Below are 24,301 nucleotides of genomic sequence, written 5' to 3'. Positions count from 1 at the left end.
GCCGGGAGAATTCACCTACTGCGTAGACAAGCCGGGAGAATCCACCTACTGCATAGACAAGCCAGGAGAATTCACCTACTGCGTAGACAAGCCGGGAGAATTCACCTACTGCGTAGACAAGCCGGGAGAATTCACCTACTGCGTAGACAAGCCAGAAGAATTCACCTACTGCGTAGACAAGCCAGAAGAATTCACCTACTGTGTAGACAATCCTGAAGAATTCACCAACTGCACGGGAGAATTTACCTACTGTGTAGACAAGCCAGAAGAATTCACAAACTCCGTAGACAAACAAGGAGAATTCACCTACTGCGTAGACAAGCAAGAAGATTTCACCTACTGCGTAGACAAGCCGGGAGAATTCACCTACTGTGTAGACAAGCCGGGAGAATTCACCTACTGCGTAGACAAGCCAGGAGAATTCACCTACTGCGTAGACAAACCAGAAGAATTCACCTACTGTGTAGACAAGCCAGGAGAATTCACCTACTGCGTAGACAAGCCGGGAGAATTCACCTACTGCGTAGACAAGCCAGGAGAATTCACCTACTGCGTAGACAAGCCAGAAGAATTCACCTACTGCGTAGACAATCCTGAAGAATTCACCAACTGCACGGGAGAATTTACCTACTGTGTAGACAAGCCAGAAGAATTCACAAACTCCGTAGACAAACAAGGAGAATTCACCTACTGCGTAGACAAGCAAGAATATTTCACCTTCTGCGTAGACAAGCCGGGAGAATTCACCTACTGCGTAGACAAGCCGGGAGAATTCACCTACTGTGTAGACTAGCCGGCATAATTCACCTACTGCGTAGACAAGCCGGGAGAATTCACCAACTGCGTAGAGGAGCCAGAAGAATTCACCAACTGCATATACTGTTGTCTGAACATAGATCAAGTATGGCGCTGGCAAAGTGGATTCTTCAATTCCTGATTGAGGGGAGACAGTCATGCCAGGGACATTTAGAGCACAGGAAAAAGGGCTAGATATCACCCTCCAGGACAGGAAGAATGCAGACCGTGGCTACATATCAGTCTCGGTGAGACATTGACAACACTCGGCTGTAGTAAACAACGATGGCGTTGTGAAAGTGTACACTAATGCAAATCATCGTGTCATTACGTCTTAAATGAACCCACACATTGCAACGTGGATGATGTTTGCATCTATCTTGATCAATCTATGATTGAATGACGTTCAGTGACACTGAAGTTTGTTTACGCTGTTATTTATAGAATCACGTGAGTGTCATTTTTCTAAATGTTTTCATAGATTTGAACTTTATCAAGAACATAGCGCGTATGAAACTACATGTCAATGTTCGTGAGATTAGGTATCTCTCTTGAATTTCAACATCGACGGAAAAGTCGGTAAAAAATCGTAGACGAAGCCGAGGGCCTTTGGCCTCATCTGCGAGTTCTTTGGTTACTATTATTAGTTACATGGTTCTTAGGCGTATCTGACAACCAGTATTGGTGTATAGTCCAATAGTTTTACTTAATTGTTCGACTGAAGATACTATCTGAGAACTTCTTGTGATTAATGATGCCATCAGAAACATATTATGTATTGACGTGTTATTCTTTCACACACCATGTTCACACGCGAGTTGGGGCGGTCGGGTAGCCTAGTGGTTAAAGCGTTCGTTCCTCATGCCGAAGACCCGGGTTCGATTCCCGACATGGGTGCAACGTGTGAAGTCCATTTCTGGAGTCCCCCGCCGTGATATTGCTGGAATATTGCTAAAAGCGTCGTAAAACCATACTCACTCACTCAGTCACTCACACGCGAGTTACCTCCCTTTCTTGGCCTAGTTTACGGACAGGTCAGTTGATGGATATATTAACACTCCCAATTCTGGCCATGGTAATGCTGTTTGATTTCAAATACCCATGATGGATATAGCTTGTGGAAACGCTACACTAGGTAAGGATGTCATCTGTGGGATGACTCCACGTCCTGCTACATTTTCATACAATCTGTTTTCCCCACAAACATTAAAAACATTAAATTCAGTCCAGTCATGGATGAATCAATGTATGATATCAATAACAACCTTTACAACAGGAGTCTGTTTATTTTGGAAAACACTGAATATAGGTGACAACTACATTTATAATGAACATGCTTACAACGAACTGAGGGATATACCGAAATATTTCTCGCTCCAATCCATTTGTTATATGTACGCTGTACATATGCTTATAACGAAATACGGTTATACAAATTAAAATTTGAGGGAATTTGAGGAAAAGAAATGTAACATTGATAAGTAAAATAACTGTTGTCAAAACCTTGGCCCTGTCAACCTAAGTACATATATTTTCCTCTCACCCAAACCCTCCAAGTGAATATATTGATGAACAAAATATTGTACAGATTCATTTGGAATGATAAAAAGGACAAAATATAATGAACAATATCAATTAGAAAATATGACCAAGGTGGACTGTGAATGATAGAGGTAAGTTGTTTTTTTATAATTTCTCTAAAACTGTCAATTCTTAAAAAATATCTTCAAAACAAAAACTGTTATAACCCTAGCATCTTTCCACTTAAACACATATTCCTATTTGGGGACAATATCGAAAACTGTATACACTTTGCTAACCCTTACTGGAGAGATGTTTTGGCTGCCTGGGGAACATTGTATAGACACAAAACTAACTCCACAAACATTGGAGAGGTACTATCAGAACTTCTTTGGTGTAACCTTTAGTTTTAAAAAAAAGATTTCATTATAAGAAATTGGTTTTTAAAGGGAATTTACACTATTAAAGATCTCTGTAATGAAGATGATATATTGCCCTTTGATGGACTTAAAAGGAAATACCAAACTGAAGGCACAATACTTGACTATTACCGGGTTAAAACATACCAAAATCCTGGAAAGAAGATACTAGAAATAATCACATTAACTTGTATAATTAATATTTAAACACAATTTTGATGGACTTACTTGTAGCGCCTAAAGGCTCAAGATATTTTTATGATAAAATTAACACTACAGCAAATCTCCTAACAGTATGGGATGGGATACTATTCTTGACTTAGATATATCATGGAAGGATGTTTTTATCAGATACAGAAAATGTACAATATATGTAAAATTACTTGATTTTCAATATAAATTTATTCATCGCATCATCTATACAAAGAAAGAATTGTTTCAAATGAAAATTCTCGATGATGATCAATGCTCATTTTGTGAAACTGATACTGAATCCTTACTTCATGTATATTGGGATTGTTGGCATGTTAAAGAGTTTTGGGCCAAAGCAGAATTATTTTCTGAATGCAAAATGTTCAAAACAATTCACATTTACAAAATGCTCTGTTTTACTTGGGTAAACACTCTAACATTCTGTTAAATCACATACTGGCATGCAAATAAATATATACATGTATCAAGTATTAAGAAAAACAAGTTGTTACTTGAAAACTTTCTGAAGATTTAATCAATATATTTCGGATAGAGAAAATAATTGCACACACAAATAATACAACAAGACAGTTTGACAGAAAATGGTAAAATTTGGCAAATGAATTGTCTGGTTCATATGTCTGTTTTGAACATGAACAATTTCTACTAATGTGCTGTAAGGATTTAACTTCACACTTAGCTAATGGTGACCCCATTAAGCATGGCAAATATAACCTGCACGTTTCACCATTTGTTAACATTGTTGTACACCTGAAGCCAACTAACATTTGCTGTATAGGTATGTAACCTCCACCTAATAAGTATATTACATGTCATGTAACACAATGTAAATCTATGTAACATCGACACGCAGTCTAATGACATGGTAATAATTACATCAACAGAAATAAAATAACCATTGGCTATCGTTAGAATGTAAGATGCTGCGTTTTCATTGGATTATACATGCAATGGATATTATACACATTCATTTGAATGAACATGAATAAATTGACTTAACTTGATTGACATTTATGCTTATCTTATCTATGCTGAAGCGGAAACTTGCCCTTGACTCGCTAGGGGCGTCAATCAGCATCCTTCATTACAAATAACGGACAATGTCACAAGGGATTGGCAGGTCAAGCTGTGACACTTAATTACTTAACATTATACCTTGCATTGTGTGACGTCAGTGCGCCAACTGTGCTGGACCTTGAGGTTCAGTGAGTGAGTGAGTGAGTGAGTGAGTAACAGAGTTGAGTTTAACGCCGCTTTTAACAGTATTCCAGTCATATCACGGCGTGTCAGCTTAATGTGGGAGGAAAGCCCGAAGTGATGCAGGTCTCAGACGTTTACCACTTCAGTGGAACCCACAAGCACGGGTATGGTGCTGACAAACCTAGAAACATAATCGGGGCGAACCGGGATTCAAACCCACAGTCATAGGTTTCTGGCGTGCTCAAGGGATGCAACTCTGCACAGCGAATCGCGGCGCCTTGGACCACTGGGCCACCCGTGCCCCCCTTGAGGTTCACTTTACTTTTAACTTCTAACTTTATATTTCTTCATGTAAATAAGTTATGGAAATCTGTATGCACATATAGAGTACCTATGTAGGAAATTACATCAAAAATAATTTTTGTCACTGATGCGTCAAATTTGGAAATGTCTCCACATGTCTACCATACAACTTTTTGAAGGCTTTACTGAGGCCTTGAATGTAATGTCCTGAATTTCCTGTTTGTCCGAAAACAATTAGGGCACTGTAGAAATAGTCAGGACATCAAGAGAATTTATTAGAGGTAACACATACATCAACCTGTACGATAATAACGCATATATCATCAGCTGGTAGATTATTCATGGATGTAAATATCGTAGTGATGCACAGTGGTAATTAGGTCATGTCTGACAAGTGCTACGAACATTCAGTGATGGATAAACATTGCTATCAACAATGAAAATGTAACAATGTAACTATCTATGATGCTGAAATCTTATTATTTACTTTAATGTTTTATTTCTTATAACTAAATTCACAATATTTTCCACCAAGATAGCGTCAGTGGCTGCCATCTTGGGCGATGGTTAACTCTATAACAAGTGGAATTTACAAAACGATCAGTTGCTTTTATCAATTGGTATTGTCCTCACGATGTACAAAGTGTCCGAATAGAACGGCAATTGCGTGGATCGATGCTCATGATATCAATCACTTGATTGTCTGTTCGAGACTCGATTATTTACAGACCGCTGCATATATATGGAATATTGCTGAGTGCGACGTTAAACAACCAACCAACCAACCAACCGAATAGATCAAACATGATAAACAAACTGATTTGTGCTGATATTACAAAATTGAAGACAAGCACGGTTCAGACCAAGCAACAAATAAACCCTCATTCCAGGTATTGATGTCCTTTAATAATTCGGACAGTAACAAATTGGACTAAAATACTTATCAAATGCTAATTGAAAAAACGGACAAACATATTGTCAATATTGCCTTGAATTGTCGGCAATGTATGTCCAACCAGGGAATGAATATCATATTACAGGTACAAATTCAAGAGATATAGGAACGTATACATTGTGTGCCTATGTGTCTGAATAATGCATGTATAGTGTAGACAACAGGAAAATACTTTATCATGAATCTACTACTTTGATGTGGAAACGGACATCCAAGTTATTAACAGTCATTATGCCAAACATAAACATAATTGACAGGTCACCGAAACCTTAGAAATGACAAACAGCGGATGGAATTAGTCATTCGGTGCAATCAAGTTTAATTACCTTTAATATCCAAAGTGAAATATACTTTAAAACACGCTAGAGGAATATTGAATCGGGAAATATTCAATAACTAGTGTATGAGGTTTTTGTTTATCAAGGCAAAATGTCAACTTACTTTCTAAAAATAGCCACGATGCAAGAGTGTAGACAAGAAATAGTCCCTGACAAACATCGATGTCATCATAAAAATACTTCCAAAGATTGAACAGATATAATCACATGGTAACATGACAAACATCAATTAATTATTTAAAACCACATTAATTAAATTTACAATATTTTACACCAAGATAGCGTCAGTACCCACTAATCAACTGGATGACTCGGACCCAAGTGTTGGACAAGCTGTACCCACTCGTTCCTAATCAACTGGATGACTCGTACCCAAGTGTTGGATACCCGTAGACACTTGTTCCTAATCAACTGGATGACTCGTACCAAAGTATTGGGTACTCGTACCCACTTGTTTCTAATCAACTGAATGACTCGTACCCATGTGTTGGACAACCCGTACCCACTTGTTCCTAAACAACTGGATAACTCGTACCCAAGTATTGGATACCCGTACCCACTTGTTTCTAATCAGCTGGATGACTCGTACCCAAAAGGCGAATCCGTACCCAATGAAACTCGAATGATTTGTCACACCAAGGCAAACCTTTCAGAAGCTGGTATAAATACCAGCAGAGAGAGATATCAGCTTTCAGACTGCAGCTCTCTAGGTGACGAGGCCACATGAGGACTAATATCACAAACCACAGACATTGATTGAGTTGAGCAATTAAGGCCACTTGAAGACAAACCTGAGACATTGACTGAGCTGAGCAAGTAAGGCCACTTGAAGACAAACCACAAACATTGATTGAGTTGAGCAAGTAAGGCCACTTGAAGACAAACCACAAACATTGATTGAGTTGAGCAAGTAAGGCCACTTGAAGACAAACCACAAACATTGATTGAGTTGAGCAAGTAAGGCCACTTGAAGACAAACCTGAGAAACTGATTGACTTGAGCAAGTAAGGCCACTTGAAAACAAACCTGAGACACTGACTGAGCTGAGCAAGTAAGGCCACTTGAAGACAAACCACAGACATTGATTGAGCTGAGCAAGTGAGGCCACTTGAAGACAAACCTGAGACATTGACTGAGCTGAGCAAGTAAGGCCACTTGAAGACAAACCACAAACATTGATTGAGTTGAGCAAGTAAGGCCACTTGAAGAGAAACAGCGGACATTGGTCGAGTGAATTGATTGTTCACCAATGAATGAATTAATTTTTGAAATGTAAAATGAATGAATTTTGAAATGTAAAATGAATGAATATTTGTATAATGAATAAAATTCAGAAACATACAGGGTGAATGCTTGAACTGTAAAAAGAATGAATTTGGGAAATGTAATAGTGCAATGCGCAGATTCCTATGAAAGTGCAGGTCAGAATATATGAGAATTAAGTGTTGAATAAATGATTAGAAACACGTTTTCTTGCTCTGTACCTGTTAAAGCAATCCAGTTTCGGGCATTTTGCTTTAAAAACCTAAATGGGTACGGGTAATCCCAATTTGGATACCTATTCTTCAAATTAGGGTACGGGCAAGCCAAATAAATCATGACAGCACCAAAACAGATACGAATCTGGCGAGACTTTTTGTTGCGGGTTAGCCATTTTCGTTGGGTACGAATCTTCATGGTTACGGATGGTTTAGTATCCTTCATGATTACAAGGACACACGCGTATATTTTATATATGCCTCACATGTCCACATTCATTGTTGTCTTCATCTGTTAGTGACTGATCAAATCCCTCCAACACAAGAAGGTCATAAACATCAGAGTGTCCTCTTTCAGCTGCAATCATAACTGCTGTTTGTTTAGACCATCCCCCTCTTCTGTTGTTGTCAAATGTTTTCAAGGACAGGGAGCGTTTCACTATAGACACGTTACCTCCCTCACATGCCAACATCAGGCAGTTCCTGTTGTATTAATCAGTAAGTGACAGATCAGCTCCCTCCAACACAAGAAGATTATAAACATCAGAGTGTCCTCCTTCAGCTGCCATCATAACTGCTGTTTAGACAACAACCCTCGTCTGTTGATGTCAAATATTTTCAATAGGTGTTCCACTATAGACATGTTACCTCCCTCACATGCCAACCTCAGACAGTCCCTGTGGAATGCATCAGTTAGTGACAGATCAGCTCCCTCCAACACAAGACGTTTATAAACATCATAGTGTCCTCTTCCAACTGCCATCATAACTGCTGTTTGTTTAAAAAATCCCCCTCGTCTGTTGATGTTAAATGTTTTCAAGGACAGGAGGTGTTTCACAATAAACACGTTACCGCCCACACATGCCAACATCAGGCAGTCACTGTTGTCTTCTTCAGTAAGTGACAGATCAGCTCCCGCTAACACCAGAAGATTATAAACATCATACTGTCCTCTTTCAGCTGCCATCATAACTGCTGTTTGTTTCCGTGACCCCCCTCGTCTGTTGACGTCAAATGTTTTCAAGGACAGGAGGTGTTTCACTATAGACACGTTACCTCCATCACATGCCAACATCAGGCAGTTCCTGTTGTCAAAATCAGTTAGTGACAGATCAGCTCCCTCTAACACAAGAAGATTATAAACATGATAGTGTCCTCTTTCAGCTGCAAACATAACTGCTGTGTGATTCAACAACCATCGTCTGTTGATGTCAAATGTTTTCAAGGACAGGAGGTGTTTCGCCATAGACACGTTACCTTTCGCACATGCCAACATCAGGCAGTCCCTGTTCAATTCATCAGTTAGTGACAGATCAGCTCCCTCCAACACAAGAAGATTATAAACATCATAGAGTCCTCTTTCAGCTGCCATCATAACTGCTGTTTGGTTAGACCCACCCCCTCGTCTCTTGATGTCAAATGTTTTCAAGGACAGGAGGTGTTTCACTGTAGACACGTTACCTCCCTCACATGCCAACATCAGGCAGTCACTGTTGTATTTCTCAGATTGTGACAGGTCAGCTCCCTCTAACACAAGAAGATTATAAACATCATAGAGTCCTCTTTCAGCTGCCATCATAACTGCTGTTTGGTTAGACCCACCCCCTCGTCTCTTGATGTCAAATGTTTTTAATGACAGGAGGTGTTTCACTATAGACACGTTACCTCCATCACATGCCAACCTCAGGCAGTCCCTGTTGTCTTCATCAGTTAGTGACAGATCAGCTCCCTCCAACACAAGAAGATTATAAACATGATAGTGTCCTCTTTCAGCTGCAATCATAACTGCTGTTTGATTCAACAACTCCGCTCTTCTGTTGATGTCAAATGTTTTCAAGGACAGGAGGTGTTTCACTATAGACACGTTACCTCCCTCACATGCCAACATCAGGCAGTCCATGTTGTCTCCATCAGTTAGTGACAGATCAGCTCCCTCCAACACAAGAAGATCATAAACATCAGAGCGTCCTCCTTCAGCTGCCATCATGACTGCTGTTTGATGCCAACACCCTCCTCGCATGTCTATGGTTATGTGTTCACATGTCAGCAGATACTCTACAACCGATACATGGCCTTTGATACATGCTATGTGGCAAGCGTTTTCATTGACATAATTACTGAGAGTAAGATCTGCTTTTTGTGAAACAAGGAACTTGAGGATTTCAACCTGCTGTGACTCAGCACACACCATAACAGGGGTGTTTCCATTACTATCAGGGCCATTGATGAGGTGTTGAAACCTCTCAATGATAACATTTACGACATCTTTCCCTCCTGATTTACATGAAAGATGAAGACAGTTGTAACGATCTTTGTCTGTTGCTGAAACATCAGCTCCCTCTTGGAGGAGGAAGTTGAACACACCCAAGTGTCCTGTCTCAGCAGCAATCATCAACAGAGTCCTCTCTCCCTTTGTCCTCCTGTCTACATCGTATTTCCCATGTTGTTTGAGTACAGCAGCAATATGTTGCAGGTGCCTGAGATTGCCATGTTGTGTACAGCCTATGATACTCTCATAGAAGTCAGCGAGTACAGAATGTGAAAGGCTTCCCTCTCCACACATCAGTGACACTGTGTGTTCAAACAGTGAATGGTTAGTTGACAGTGAAACCCAATACAGAAAACATTCCCCTGAGCTCTTATCCTTCCTGTGAACAACATCTGGCAAGTCTGTCATCATCTGTGTCAAGAAGTCGGAGACTATTTGAGCACTGCTGAATACAGGGTGGCCTATTGTCCACCTGAAGCATCCTTCTCGGACACCCTCCACCAATCTGCTGATCACTAACGGGTGGAGACTTGAGGTGATGTAGATCATGTTTGTGACATCATCAGTGTGGGTTGTCTTTAGGTGATCATCCTTGTTCAGCCTCACTCTTTCATATAAAAACTGCAGGGAGCAATGTTCCAGTAACAGATCTTCATTGAGATTCCCCAAGGCACATGCTGCAGCATCATAGATGGATGGATGAGAGAAGGAGGCTACATGATTCTCCACTGTACAGTAGGTGCCAGTAAAGTTGCTGATCTCCCTGCCAATGTCTGTCCGAGTGCAACACGCGACATCCTCCTTTACAGCCTGAAACAGATCAGCGAGACTCTTCTCCTTCCCCTTAAAAGAGGCAAGGTTCAATTTCCCTCCACACAGAACAAGGAGAACGAGAGCTGCCGACCTGCTTCTGCCTTCACGGACAATGGTGTCAAGGTCACCTCTCAAGTAGGTCACAGGTTTCTGAAAGAAGTCAATTATGTTGTACATCTGGAAGGCTGGGTTTGTACAGTACAGTTTACAGATCAGAGGAAAGCCAAACCTGCTGTCTTGTAACTGAGTAATGGTTTTCATGTCCTTATTGGAGATATCGCACATTTGGCATTTCCTGAACAATGTCAGAATATGTTTCTTTTCTTCTGTGGTTAAACAAATCTTGATCATATCAACAATGGTTTCAGGCTTAAACAGATTTACTTTGAATTGATGTAATCTTGCACATCCTTCATTCCAGTTGTAGGTTCTGGATGTGAATATAAAGCGAAGCTTGTAGTTACACACTGGTGTCTTTTCATCTTCACATTGCTTCTCATCTTCCTTCTTCCTTCTTTCGTTAATTTTCTTCTGGGGTTGTTTTTCCTTGGCTTTCAGTTCCTTGTCTCTTGTAAAGCGCAGTAAAACATCAACCAAGGCATTGAACATTTTGTGAATCTTCTCTTAGCTGCTTGGAAATGCAACAGAGCCAAAGACATCGTCAAACACAAGCAGCATGTCACACTTTCGCTTAATGACGACATCACTGTCAAACTCTTCAATACTTTCAACAAACAATACTTGATACTTTTTCTTCATATACGCTTCACAGATCCTGAGAGCAGCACTAGTTTTCCCATCTCCAGGGGCGCCGCAGATGGCCACGTGGTTGTGTCTTTTCAGAAGTTCTTTTGCTTTGTCAAGAGCATGGGTTTCCACAAACATATCTCTGAGCTGGTTGATCCTAACACTGAGACACTCTGAAAACAATGACATCAAATATATTGCGTACATGAACATCATATTTCCTTTTCTATTTAAAAACTTAAATTGTAATTCCGTGTTTGCTAAATCTCAGGTTATGAGCTTAATTCTGAATAACATGTAAAGCTATTCACAATGGGTTGTTTCATTGCCTTTCCTACCTTGAGATATACAGCCTTGATGTCTGCCATCCCCCATTGCCACGTTAGAGGAGTTGGACAGGTCATAATGTGAAACTGTAGAACCTGGAGCAAAAATGAATGAAGTTAGGGTGTATTCCACTGAAATACAACATCTTCTAGTCAGATTCTTTGTTTTGTTTACATGTTGCAGGCTCTCCCCTGAAGTGAGTGAGTGAGTGAGTAAGGGATGCCAACTAAATGAGGGAAATGATGCAAGTCTTAGATGTTTACCCCTTTGGTGAAACCCAAAAATACAGTTCTGATTCTGAAAAAGCGTGGAACATAATCAGCATATAAATTTAAACAAAAGATCACAGGATTCTTCAACAACCATCGAACGGAACTCTACACAGTGAATTACGGTGCCCAGATGACCCCCCGGCCTCCTCAAAAAGAAAACTAAGTCAGATTTTGCATAGAACCTCACCAAAGTAGTTGTGGGTGGTTGTGGAAATGGACTGTGCCACCTGCTGCTGACTTCCCTCTATGGCAGCTACAGTATCTGTGGAAGGTCTAGCCACAGCGCCATCCTGTGTTGATGTATCGAGTTGTCTCCCCTGCTGCTGACTTCCCTGTGTCGCAACTACAGTATCTGTGTAAGCTCTAGCCACAGGGCCATCTTGTGGTAATGTTGAAGTGAGTTGTCTCCCCTGCTGCTGACTTCCCTCTGTGGCAGCTACAGTATCTGTGTAAGCTCTAGCCACAGCGCCATCTGGTGTTGATGTTGTAGTGAGTTGTCTCCCTTGTTGCTGTCTTCCCTCTGTGGCAGCTACAGTATCTGTGAAAGGTCTAGCCACAGCGCCATCTTGTGTTGATGTTGTAGTGAGTTGTCTCCCCTGTTGCTGACTTTCCTCTGTGGCAGCTACAGTATCTGTGTAAGCTCTAGCCACAGCGCCATCTGGTGTTGATGTTGTAGTGAGTTGTCTCCCTTGTTGCTGTCTTCCCTCTGTGGCAGCTACAGTATCTGTGAAAGGTCTAGCCACAGCGCCATCTTGTGTTGATGTTGTAGTGAGTTGTCTCCCCTGTTGCTGACTTCCCTCTGTGGCAGCTACAGTATCTGTGTAAGCTCTAGCCACAGCGCCATCTGGTGTTGATGTTGTAGTGAGTTGTCTCCCTTGTTGCTGTTTTCCCTCTGTGGCAGCTGCAGTATCTGTGAAAGGTCTAGCCACAGCGCCATCTTGTGTTGATGTTGTAGTGAGTTGTCTCCCCTGTTGCTGACTTCCCTCTGTGGCAGCTACAGTATCTGTGTAAGCTCTAGCCACAGCGCCATCTGGTGTTGATGTTGTAGTGAGTTGTCTCCCTTGTTGCTGTTTTCCCTCTGTGGCAGCTGCAGTATCTGTGAAAGGTCTAGCCACAGCGCCATCTTGTGTTGATGTTGTAGTGAGTTGTCTCCCCTGTTGCTGACTTCCCTCTGTGGCAGCTACAGTATCTGTGTAAGTTCTAGCCACAGCGCCATCTGGTGTTGATGTTGTAGTGAGTTGTCTCCCCTGTTGCTGACTTCCCTCTGTGGCAGCTCCAGTATCTGTGAATGGTCTTGCCACAGCGCCATCTTGTGGCACGTTGTCGTCAGTTTCCATCCTTCAAAAGCTGTAGTTTGTTCGATACAAGCATTTCAGATCTCAAGAACATGAAGAAGGAGACTCTGAAACAAACAAACAAACCATGCCTTAGGAGATTGATAAGAATCAGGCAAGTCCCAGTTGGGATCTGGGTTAGAATAGTGTCCCAGCATTCTATTACTCGTCATGCTGGGAGGCTAAAGGTGAAGCAGGTGGTCATACTCGGTGACTGTGATGACTAATGTCACTACACCCTAACACAGACGCCATTAACCTATGGCTTGATGGTTTCTTCTGGGTTAAGAATCACATTTAGTGTTCAGAATACTTATAATAAACAATTACTCAAGTTGTATTTTTCCAGCATGCAATGCAAATGGACCAGTAATAGTAATAGTAGTAGTAGTAGTAGTAGTACTACTACTAGTAGTAGTAGTAGTAGTAGTAGTAGTAGAAGTAGTAGTAGTAGTAGTAGCGGCACAAGTGGTAACCACGGTACTAATTTGGAAGGGGAACAAAGTATGACGGTATAACCAGGGTGGAAACAAGTCACACACCTGAAGCTCAGTGATGTGCTTCAACGGTTTTGTCATACACGATTTGTCTAACGTCTAAATGAATTGGTATGCGTGCATGTGTACAAGGTAACTTTGATCCAGAGGATCAACACGGTGCAAAGAAATTTTGTACCTGTACTGTCATAAAGCACACATGCGTAACCAAGAAGATATAACAAATTGTAATTTGCATGTGGTATGAGAATATGTATGCAATATAAAAGTAGAAGACAAAAAAAACCTCCTGTTCTGGCAATGTTAACAAATATTCAAACTACAAGCCATCACACTAATTTCAACCATTTTACTAGCATCATGTTGCACGTTACAAGGATGACATACCTTATTTTAAGCAGTGTTTTTCCAAGTTACAGAATCAAATAAACAGTAAATTCCAACTTGAGTCATGTCAGTCATGTCAGTCATGTTTACAGTCGCCATCTTGGATTTTCTGACGTCACGATTGCGTATCATGTGACCTTAGGTCATCAATAAATAGACATGTCAAGGTTAACTTTGGAGCGGCAATATTGACTTTGACAAGCATGGTATGGTTCCAGGGAGATGTCATAGCTAAATCATATTTTTCGCATTCTAAGAGATTTTTATTTTATAGCTTTTAATTAGAATGGCTAGTATTAACACTTGGTCTGCTCTCTAAGTATTTGATTGCGGATTAGTGATTATTAACCTTTGAGGACATCCGGATGGCGTCTTGTTGACGTCCGGATGACGTCTGAATATTCCGAGATTGGGACATCCATTCAGCATTCATTTCAACGGAACATTCCAAGATCGTAATTATTCAAGCATACAAGTTACAGTTACAGTTATCACAAGTCTCAAGTGATTTGAATACACAATGCCATTTAGAAAGTGGTCAAATGTAACTAATGTTATATTTGGGATAACACTTTCTTAGTAAAGTACAGATTCTAGTACTTTTTTGTTGTTGAGTCCCGTCCGGGATTCGAACCCACACCTGCCAGGGTGAGGCACCTAATCACCAGCACGCAAAGTCAGCGATCTAACCCACTCAGCCACCGAGGCTTCCACAAAATGAAAGTCCGACAACTGGTAGTCTAGATCACGTACTAGATCTAGATCATGTAACTAATGTTATCCCAAATATAACATTAGTTACATTTGACGACTTTCTAAATGGCATTGTGTATTCATAGCTTTCGGCCAGGTCAGGGGGGTACTCAAAGTACGTGATCTAGACTACCAGTTGTCGGACTTTCATTTTGTGGAAGCCTCGGTGGCTGAGTGGGTTATATCGCTGACTTTGTTATCCCAAATATAACATTAGTTACTCAAGTGATTTGTCGTCCGTATCAAATATTACAGTTTACAGTCTACATTTAGATGTTTTGACAGTCGTCGATTGCCTTCGCGATCCAGGGTTCGGGGTCCGAGCTCGTTCCGACCGGATTGTTAACATTATCATTATCATCATTGCGGGATGATGCCATCACAGTCAAGGGTTTTATCAACCGATGTTTACAGGGAGCTTTCTAGAATCGATCCTATATATTTAATTCCAAACTTTCATGCTGACTTATATCGCTATTAGACAGCTCTCGGAGGTGTGGCTTCATTGTTATTCGTTCTGGGTCACATGACTTCAGGAATGTATTGTTCACATTACATGGATCCAGTTCCGGTTGCAGACAAGTTCGTACACTTTCAAGTTTCAAATTGTTTCAATTGTTTCAACAGTTCAGATATATCAATTGGGAGAGGTGTGTGTGTGTGGGGGGGGGGGGGGGGGGGGGGGGGCTGGTGGTTACAGACAAGTACGCGTATTCGTAGTTCACAGGAACTCGATATTTGCGTGTTTAGCATAATATATTCGGTGTGACAGTGTGTTCGAATCCCGGTTTATGTTCCTAGGTCTGTCAGCACCATACCCGTACTCATGGGTTTCACCAAAGTGGAAAACGTCTGAGACCTGCATCACTTCGGGCTTTCCTCAAACATCAAGCTAATATGCCGTGATATAACTGGAATACTTTCCAAAGCAGCGTTAAACCCAACTCACTCATTCATTCATTACTGTTGTGTACGGTTCCGTTTGGTTAGCAGGGTTAGTGTTGTGATTACTTCCGGTTTTAGATTTGAAGTATGTTTAGAAGAATGTTACGATGTTGAACCCAACATGATGAATATATCATGCAACTTATTTTTTTAAAGAAAATAATTGCAATCTACAGACCATCTCTGCCAGAAGTTAACAACAATGTCAAAGCAACCGACCATGTAGAGTTGTAAAGGGTTTGAATCATGCATTACATACAGTGAATTACTTGAAACAATACTGTGCTCAACTTTGCACACAGAGCAAGCACCATACATGACATTATCAAGACAAATAATTACGAAGTTCTCATATCAAACCAGTTGTTTGACATGGGTTGTTTATTGAACAAAGTCATACTGTATAGAAGCCTGGTGTTCATCGTGTTGAACAATTAGTTGCAAAAGCATTGTGAAGAGAGATAGATTGAGTGCACGTCACCTGCATGCTTGACCTGACCGCCTCCCTGGCAGCCTGAATAACTTACCAAAACTATGAACGGAAGTGCGCAAAAGAGCCATTCGGGGAAGGGAGATAATCACTCGCCCCACAAACCCGCGGCAGCTTACAGCTTGAATAAGATACGAAGTACAGCATTGCAAGGCCAGTGCGTGATACTCGACACCAAGATATAGCTAAAGGTGATAATACTTATAGTTTATTCTTACAAAATAAAGACCGGTTAACTTTAGCTAAGCGAGATATATTTCCCCTAAATTAACAAAATTAACAAATTGCATACATTGTCTCCATTACGAAACAGAATGTGGCAGGTTAAAACATGCCCAGATCAAAGCGCGCTCCTTCAGTCAAAACTAACTAACCCATTAACCTCCCTGCGTTTAGGGCGGGGAAGAATAAGGCACGAACATTTATCCTGAAAATAACTGTCCTGTGAGATAATAATCAATTATATTGGTTACATATAAAAATCAGTGTGAACTGTAAAATTTGTAGTTTAGATTGTCAAATGGAACCCTTAACTATTGATAGAATGAAGCGTTAAATTTTCTGTTTCTAAGTATGACCCCTCAATTCTCTAGGATTTAAATCAATTTGTGTCTATATTGTCTACACAGAAAAGTGAGCGAATGAAGCTTGTTTATGCCACAATCATCGTTATTTGTATTGTTTACCTGGTAAAACGTGAAGAACGTGCAGGGGAGTGTCTGTCTTGTCCACGTAACAAGGAAGTAAATCCTACTTTCTGTATAGAGGTAGGAGGGGAGGTAACTTGTACAGCAACACGGTAAGTCTGGTTTTGGATGAGTCCCACACCTGCAGCCAAGTGAAGTGGTTCAAGCCTCATGTCAGATGGCCGGCGGTGTATGTTGGGGTATAAACTTTGTCTTGTGTAGGCTTTCGTGGGTAGGAGTCCCTATATGGCTGAAATAATGCCGATGCGACGTTAAATATTTACTCACTCATGGGATGGTATCTTCTTTGTACTGAAGATCATTGTCCTGTATGAGGATATTATTTGCACTGATTTAACTATTTTAAAGAAAGTGATAGAGCTGGGTTAAACTGAGTTATTGAAGTGATCTCACATAAACTTTCAAGACTGTTTCAGTCTCACACCATATTTAACATGTTTAGATTGGAGATAGTGTGTGTATCTTCTTTTGATAAACTATTCATAACCCAGTATAAGTTGTAACAATGTTCTAATGTCATTTATTTCCAGCTGATGAGTGAGTGAGTGAGTGAATAGTTGTAGATTGCGACAGTGAAAACGTACGACTTCTCTCCGGAGTTATTTTTCAAGTTCCAAGGGAAAGGCTCCTGCTGGTTCCTAGGGGGGATCCAAATACTGTAGGATCCGGGGGGCAAGGGTGGCCCAGTCGTCGAAGGCGCCGCGATTCGCTGTGCAGAGTTGCGTCCCTTGGGCACGCCAGAAACCTATGATTGTGGGTTCGAATCCCGGTTCGCCCCGATTATGTTTCTAGGTTTGTTAGCACGTGAGTTTCACCGAAGTGGTAAACGTCTCAGACCTGCGTCACTTCGGGCTTTCCTCCCACATTAAGCTGACACTCACTCACTCACTCACTGTAGGATCCGAGGTCCGTGGATGGGCCTGCACCCTGGGAATCCGATCCGAAAGCAGGGTATCATGAGAGCCCGTAACCGTCGACCCTGATTCACCAAGTTGTGGCCCTTGCTGATCCGAAATATGATGCACTGGATCGACAGCCGTGATAATTGATCCAATTCAAGGTGTACTTGCAAACTGACAGACATCGCTGGATTGACAAGCATCAGATTCCCGGAACGGAACTAGCTGAACGGACTCGTGGTCGTTTGTCAGAGACAACCAGGGTCTCTGGACAAAATAGTCGATAGACGCCTGTTTACCTGGTTTGGATTTTGCTGATTTTGCCGAAATAGACGAGCCAGATGAGTGCGAACTATCAGATATTTAGGTTTGTCGACTTGAGACTTGTACCAATGCATGACTAATTCCTTGAATAATTCCGCCTAAGTAGAATCAACACACAGATCACATCGAGTAGAATTGGTGCACTCTATAGTAGGACAATATCTGCACAAGTAAGGGTGTGACAGTTGAGGGTGGAGCTTGACTTGCCCTGTGTGCCCAGCCTCGCACGCCACATGGGTACGTAGGTCGAGTAAGTGAGTTTGGTTTTTCGCCGCTTCAAGCAATATTCCAGCAATATCACGGCGGGTGACACCAGAAATGGGCTTCACACATTGTACCCATGTCGTGAATCGAACCCTTGTCCTCCGCGTTACGAGCGAACGCTTTAACCACTAGGCCACACGGCCGCCCCAACATGGTTAGGCCTAAAGGGAATGATAGTTACACAGTATGTTGTTTGGGGGAAGTGACAGGATGAATTTTCTACATTATACTACGAACGAAAAGTAGAAGAGCCCCGATCCTTTCATATTGCAATGACTAATCTGTCAAATTTATTGTAGTTGTATGAAAGAAGGGTGGTCCTAAACCTTTTTTAAACCAGTATATACTGCCTTCTACACTGTTGAAAACTATTAACTAACCGTACATGCTTCTACTGTTGCATCTCCTGTATTTTTATAATTCCGATTTCCTAGCTATTGGGGGGCACGGGTGGCCCAGTCGTCTAAGGCTCCCCGATTCGCTGTGCAGAGTTGCGTCCCTTGGATTGTAGGGTTCGAATCCCGGTTCGCCCCCATTTATGTTTCTAGGTTTGTCAGCACCATACCCGTGCTCGTGGGTTTCACCGAAGTGGTAAACGTCTGAGACCTACATCACTTCGGGCTTTCCTCCTACATTAAGCTGACACGCCGCGATATGACTGGAATACTGTTAAAAGCGGCGTTAAATCCAACTCACTCACTCGTACACGACGTACCTATGAGCGTCTTCTAAGTCTTCAGTGACATGGTTCATCAGCCATCAGGCGACCCCTGCAGCCAGATGTGATCCAGCTTCCAGCTTCCCATTAAACTGTGATGTCCATGGACGCTATTGCCATTGTTCTCTCCGGAGGAAGGCTCAAAATCTGGGCTTCAGTGAAGTGAAGTCTACCAACAAGATGGTGATGCCCATAGATGGATTCTATTTAACAGAAATAGCAGAAACAGTATGTATAACGGCTAAGGATCACAAGATAGATAAACACGGCAAACATGTCAGTCAATGAAAAAAGTTGCCACGCGCCGCTGCACCGCTGTGCCGATAGTTTGGGAACACCTCACTGTGCCCTCACCTATTGTTATACTGTGCAGGTTGGGGTGAGGGCACAGTGAGGTTATACCGATAGTTTGGGAACACCTCACTGTGCCCTCACCTATTGTTATAGGGTGCAGGTTGGGGTGAGGGCACAGTGAGGTTATACCGATAGTTTGGGAACACCTCACTGTGCCCTCACCTATTGTTATAGGGTGCAGGATGGGGTGAGGGCACAGTGAGGTTATACCAATAGTTTGGGAACACCTCACTGTGCCCTCACCTATTGTTATAGGGTGCAGGTTGGGGTGAGGGCACAGTGAGGTTTTACCGATAGTTTGGGAACACCTCACTGTACCCTCACCTATTGTTATAGGGTGCAGGTTAGGGTGAGGGCACAGTGAGGTTATACCGATAGTTTGGGAACACCTCACTGTGCCCTCACCTATTGTTATAGGGTGCAGGTTTGGGTGAGGGCACAGTGAGGTTATACCGATAGTTTGGGAACACCTCACTGTGCCCTCACCTATTGTTATAGGGTGCAGGTTGGGGTGAGGGCACAGTGAGGTTATACCAATAGTTTTAGTCCATGCCACAAAAACACTGGAAAATATCCTGCAGGTTGAGTAGAATAATGCTGCGATCACAATCCAGGTATAGTTTGATGCCACTCAAAAAGAAGTTGAGAAACCTAGACCATGCCCAGGAGAGGGAGAAGAGACAACCTCTTGACAACCAGAAACCAGTGACCGATTACCACAATGCTGTTTCTCTTTTAGTTGTACTGTGATTTACGTAAATTTAAGATGTGTTGTGTATTTTTGTGTGGCAAATCGTTATCGATGTGTTACAAGCATCCGCTTAGACAAACACAATGGGGATTATCCCTTGGCCAGCTGCTGGATAAACAAGAGGTCATCGTTTAGGGAACCCAAAAGGATGTCAGTGTGAGTGTGAGTGAGTGAGTTTGTTTTAACGCAGCTTTTTACAGTATTCCAGTTATATCGCGGCGTGTCAGCTTAATGTAGGAGGAAAGCCCGAAGTGATGCAGGTCTCAGACGTTTACCACTTTGGTGAAATCCAAGAGCACGGGTATGGTGCTGACAAACCTAGAAACATAATGGGGGCGAACCGGGATTCGAATAGGATGTCAGAAAGGACATAAAACGAGGTTATCGTCCTTTCAGTGTAATACAATGATAGTAAGAGATTGTTAATTGTTATGTTTTTATTATTCACAATCTCAAACTCAAAGGTAAAATTTAACACATTCAACAATATATACAATGTTGTTATTTTTGTAGGATTAACAGAAATAACAGGTACAAGATATGTATATGGCTGCTAAGAACTACCAGCCAGCCAATGAAAACCTTTATCACGGACCGCTGCGCCGGTACCTTTAAGCAACGCCCCCAAATATGTTTGTTTTTGAAGCTGACTACGGAGAGTGTGATTTTAACACTTTTAATGGGACATGATAATATTTTCTACTCTCCTTATGATTTGATTTCCCCTCGGAAATTGACTTGATACACATAGGACAATTGATTGACATCAGATATATAAATATTTATTAAACTTTTTAGCTTAGTGTCATCTTGATCATACACTGGGCGATTTAATAGTAAATGGTTTTCAGTTTCAGATACTGAATTGACTGTACAAATAGTATTATCACCATCAACCCCACGGCATTTCTGTATTCGGAGAAAATTATATCCACTTCTGAATATAATCAATGTTCTTCTGCACTGTAATTTTTTTTAAATGTAATAAGTACATTTCACATTCCAACAAGGACTTAAAGAAAGCATTGAATTCTACAATCTTTGATGAAGTGACTAATCCGCGCCAATCTTTACTCTTTAATCTTTTAATATTTCTTAAAATACCTTCAGATGTAACTGCTCATCCCCACCTGTTTTAAAAACAATATTATTTCAATCCAAAAGGAAAAAAAGCAAACCTTTAAAGTGTGTTTCAGTGATTCAGTGATATATGGTTTATTAGTGTTTTGCCTTTTACATCCAGTGAACTGGGCGGACAATAAAGACTGATTATTCCGTGGCCTTGACGTTTTCTATTGTATAACGCATTTTGGGTGCCATCTTTCAAATGTTCTTTTACATTATATAGCAGTGGCCTGGATATCTCTATGTAGCCAATAGTTATAAACTATAATACATCTTGTGTGGTAAATAACCGACGGATGATATCAACCCCATTCGCAATACTACTTGATAATTTATAACTCGTATTTGACAAATATTTACATACATTTCATGGACTGAAAATCCCCATATTTCACATCCCTAAGTTGATATAAGTTTTTATCAAACACCTAAAAGGCAACCTCAGACAGTGTATTTTACTTTCTTCTGAGTGACTACTACATTTAGTCACATCAGTTTCCATTCACCACGTCACTGAGTATGTAATCATTCTAGTCTCTGTTGCGGTGTCAACGAGTATGTGGGGTAAGTGTTTTACCAGCTGCTCTGGTGGCATCTTTCAGGCTTGAGTCCAAATAGATTCAGAGGTAATCAATAGACCCTGATATTTATAGACATTAATAACAGGAGTAGACCCAGATCTTAATAGACATTAACAACAGGGTTAGACCCAGATATTTATAGACATTAACAACAGGATTAGACCAAGATCTTAATGGACATTAACAACAGGATTAGACCCAGATTTATAGACATTAACAACAGGATTAGACCCAGATATTTATAGACATTAACAACAGGATAAGACCCAGATATTTATGGACATTAACAATAGGATTAGACCTAGCTATTCATATACATTAACAACAGGATTAGACCCAGATATTTATAGACACTAACAACAGGATTAGACCCAGATATTTCTGAAGGTTAACAACATGATTAGAATCAGATATTTATAGACGTTAACAACAGGTTTAGACCCAGATATTTATAAACGTTAACAACAGGATTAGACCCAGATATTTATAGACGTTAACAACAGGATTAGACCCAGATATTTATAGACGTTAACTACAGGATTAAAACCAGATATCTATAGACAACACGGCATTACTACATGAAAAGAAAGCCGTTAATACTGCATAGACATTCCCTGAGAATTCACCTTCAGCGTAGACAAGCCAGAAGAATTCACCTTCTGCGTAGACAAGCCGGGTGAATTCACCTACTGCGTAGACAAGCCGGGAGAATTCACCTTCTGCGTAGACAAGCCAGAAGAATTTACCTACTGCATAGACAAGCCGGGAGAATTCACCAACTGCGTAGACAAGCCAGAACAATTCACTTACTGTGTAGACAAGCCAGGAGAATTCACCAACTGCGTAGACAAGCCGGGAGAATTCACCTTCTGCGTAGACAAGCCAGAAGAATTTACCTACTGCATAGACAAGCCGGGAGAATTCACCTACTGCGTAGACAAGCCAGAACAATTCACTTACTGTGTAGACAAGCCAGGAGAATTCACCTACTGCATAGACAAGCCGGGAGAATTCACCTACTGCGTAGAGGAGCCAGAAGAATTCACCTACTTCGTAGACTGTTGTCTGAACATAGATCAAGTATGGCGCTGGCAAAGTGGATTGGTCAATTCCTGGTTGAAGGGAGACAGCCAGGGACATTTAGAGCACAGGCTACTTTTGTTTAAACTGACATAACCGTTGGGTCTTCGCTAATTTTAAATATATACATATATTGCGTGCTTAAATTAACATCAGGATGAAGGGTTGTTTATTGGTCAATTTACATACATTTCTCAAGTTTTGTTAGAAATAAACTTCCCAGTGTATGGGTAATGGTGAATACAGTACTATTCAGTGTTGTATAGAGATCTAAACAGAGCAATGAATTCGCATATACATAAATAATGGTATCCATGAGCTACCACAGTGGAAGTACAATAGATGGCATATTCGATCTTCTCTAGCGGTTATATTCCTTCTTCCGGTTTCTAACGATAATCTATGATTTCAAAGTCTAAATTTTAATGGAGTAATGGAATGTTTTTGTTACGTAAGACGTATTTTTCCAAGGACAGCTTAGGTTTGATATTCCTATATAGATTGCCTTTAAAATTAGGTGTGATATTATATCGCTCTTCTTGAAGAAACTGGTCCCTTAAAGTATTTTATAGATAGTGTGAGAGCCATTTAGTCGTAGCTGAATAAGGGTTTTTCAACACGTTAGATAAACTACAAACAAACCACTGATATATCAGTTATAATTTCTAACCATTAATTATTATTATTTCTGTTACTTCTCACTCACTCAGTACCCATTGCATTTTAGGCCAGAAGTTTGTCATCCTCCTATATAACACATTCGCCATAACTCTTAAGGTTTTGTGTACTGTTCCTAAGTCTTGCTGCCATTTTTATTAAAATGTTGTAATTTCACAATGAATTCGACATTTTCGTGTCCTCACAATTTCGCAACCATATGGGAAACTTAATGTAGCCAATACAGCGAAGGCTGAAGGCAAACGGTGAAGTGAAAGGCGTATATTTCCTGCTTTTATCAGTTCAAAAACATCTGTTTTCAACCATTTTCTCACCAACCTTTGATTGTACACAATGGACGCCGTAGTTGGTAGTTGTAATAAGAAACGACAAAATTGAGAATTGTACCCCTAGAAGCCTCAAACCAAAATATATCAACGGTTCTTCCATGGCTGTTGACTGATGATATCCATTTACTTCAGTAATTATACATAGCGTCAATGGATTTTTGTAAGACGTTAGAGCTCTCGGCCAATATCATTGATGGTTGATATTTGTTTTCTAAAGCCTGCTTGTGGTGGGTTCAGAAGATTATGACATTACTCCAGAAATATGACTTTGATGGTGATATTATGCAGTCGAAAAAAGGCATTATTTGGTATTTAAGAAGTGTTTCAAGAATTAAACATGTCTCAATCCGCACGGACCTCCCTGTACCATTGAAAAAACTCCATGGTAAACTAGCGAGTCAGGCCTACACGCTTCGCAACAAACATCAAGTCCAG

General features: G+C 40.9%; 2 protein-coding genes across 2 annotated transcripts; both read right to left on the bottom strand.

Moving 5' to 3' along the window:
- Positions 1–7,473: 7,473 nt before the first annotated feature.
- Positions 7,474–10,913, bottom strand: LOC125374879 (ankyrin-3-like). Its single transcript, XM_048386566.1, has 3 exons — positions 9,101–10,913; positions 8,170–8,995; positions 7,474–7,705 (listed from the first exon to the last, which is right to left on the bottom strand). Exons 1-3 carry the CDS (start codon positions 10,911–10,913, stop codon positions 7,474–7,476), a joined length of 2,871 nt encoding a protein of 956 aa, XP_048242523.1.
- A 15-nt stretch (positions 10,914–10,928) lies between these two features.
- LOC124119615 lies at positions 10,929–12,494 on the bottom strand. The gene is made up of 4 exons (XM_048386565.1): positions 12,463–12,494; positions 11,838–12,013; positions 11,390–11,473; positions 10,929–11,224 (listed from the first exon to the last, which is right to left on the bottom strand). The coding sequence occupies exons 1-4, from the start codon at positions 12,492–12,494 to the stop codon at positions 10,929–10,931; spliced, it is 588 nt and encodes a 195-aa protein (XP_048242522.1).
- Between the last annotated feature and the right edge of the window lie 11,807 nt (positions 12,495–24,301).

This window comes from Haliotis rufescens, unplaced genomic scaffold (assembly GCF_023055435.1).
Source record: "Haliotis rufescens isolate VD_foot unplaced genomic scaffold, xgHalRufe1.0.p SCAF_6, whole genome shotgun sequence".
Classification (NCBI taxonomy): domain Eukaryota; kingdom Metazoa; phylum Mollusca; class Gastropoda; order Lepetellida; family Haliotidae; genus Haliotis; species Haliotis rufescens.
This window is presented reverse-complemented; position numbering and strand designations above follow the sequence as displayed.

Coding starts and splice junctions, on each gene's coding strand:
- LOC124119615 (XM_048386565.1), bottom strand. CDS start 12,494: ATGGCGCTGTGGCTAGAGCTTACACAGATACT. Junction 11,474..11,837: donor AACCACCCACAACTACTTTG/GTGAGGTTCTAT, acceptor TTTTTGCTCCAG/GTTCTACAGTTTCACATTAT. Junction 11,225..11,389: donor TCAAGGCTGTATATCTCAAG/GTAGGAAAGGCA, acceptor CATTGTTTTCAG/AGTGTCTCAGTGTTAGGATC.
- LOC125374879 (XM_048386566.1), bottom strand. CDS start 10,913: ATGTTCAATGCCTTGGTTGATGTTTTACTGCGCTTTACAAGAGACAAG. Junction 8,996..9,100: donor GGACTGCCTGATGTTGGCAT/GTGAGGGAGGTA, acceptor TTATGATTGCAG/CTGAAAGAGGACACTATCAT. Junction 7,706..8,169: donor ATGGCAGCTGAAAGAGGACA/GTATGATGTTTA, acceptor TTAATACAACAG/GAACTGCCTGATGTTGGCAT.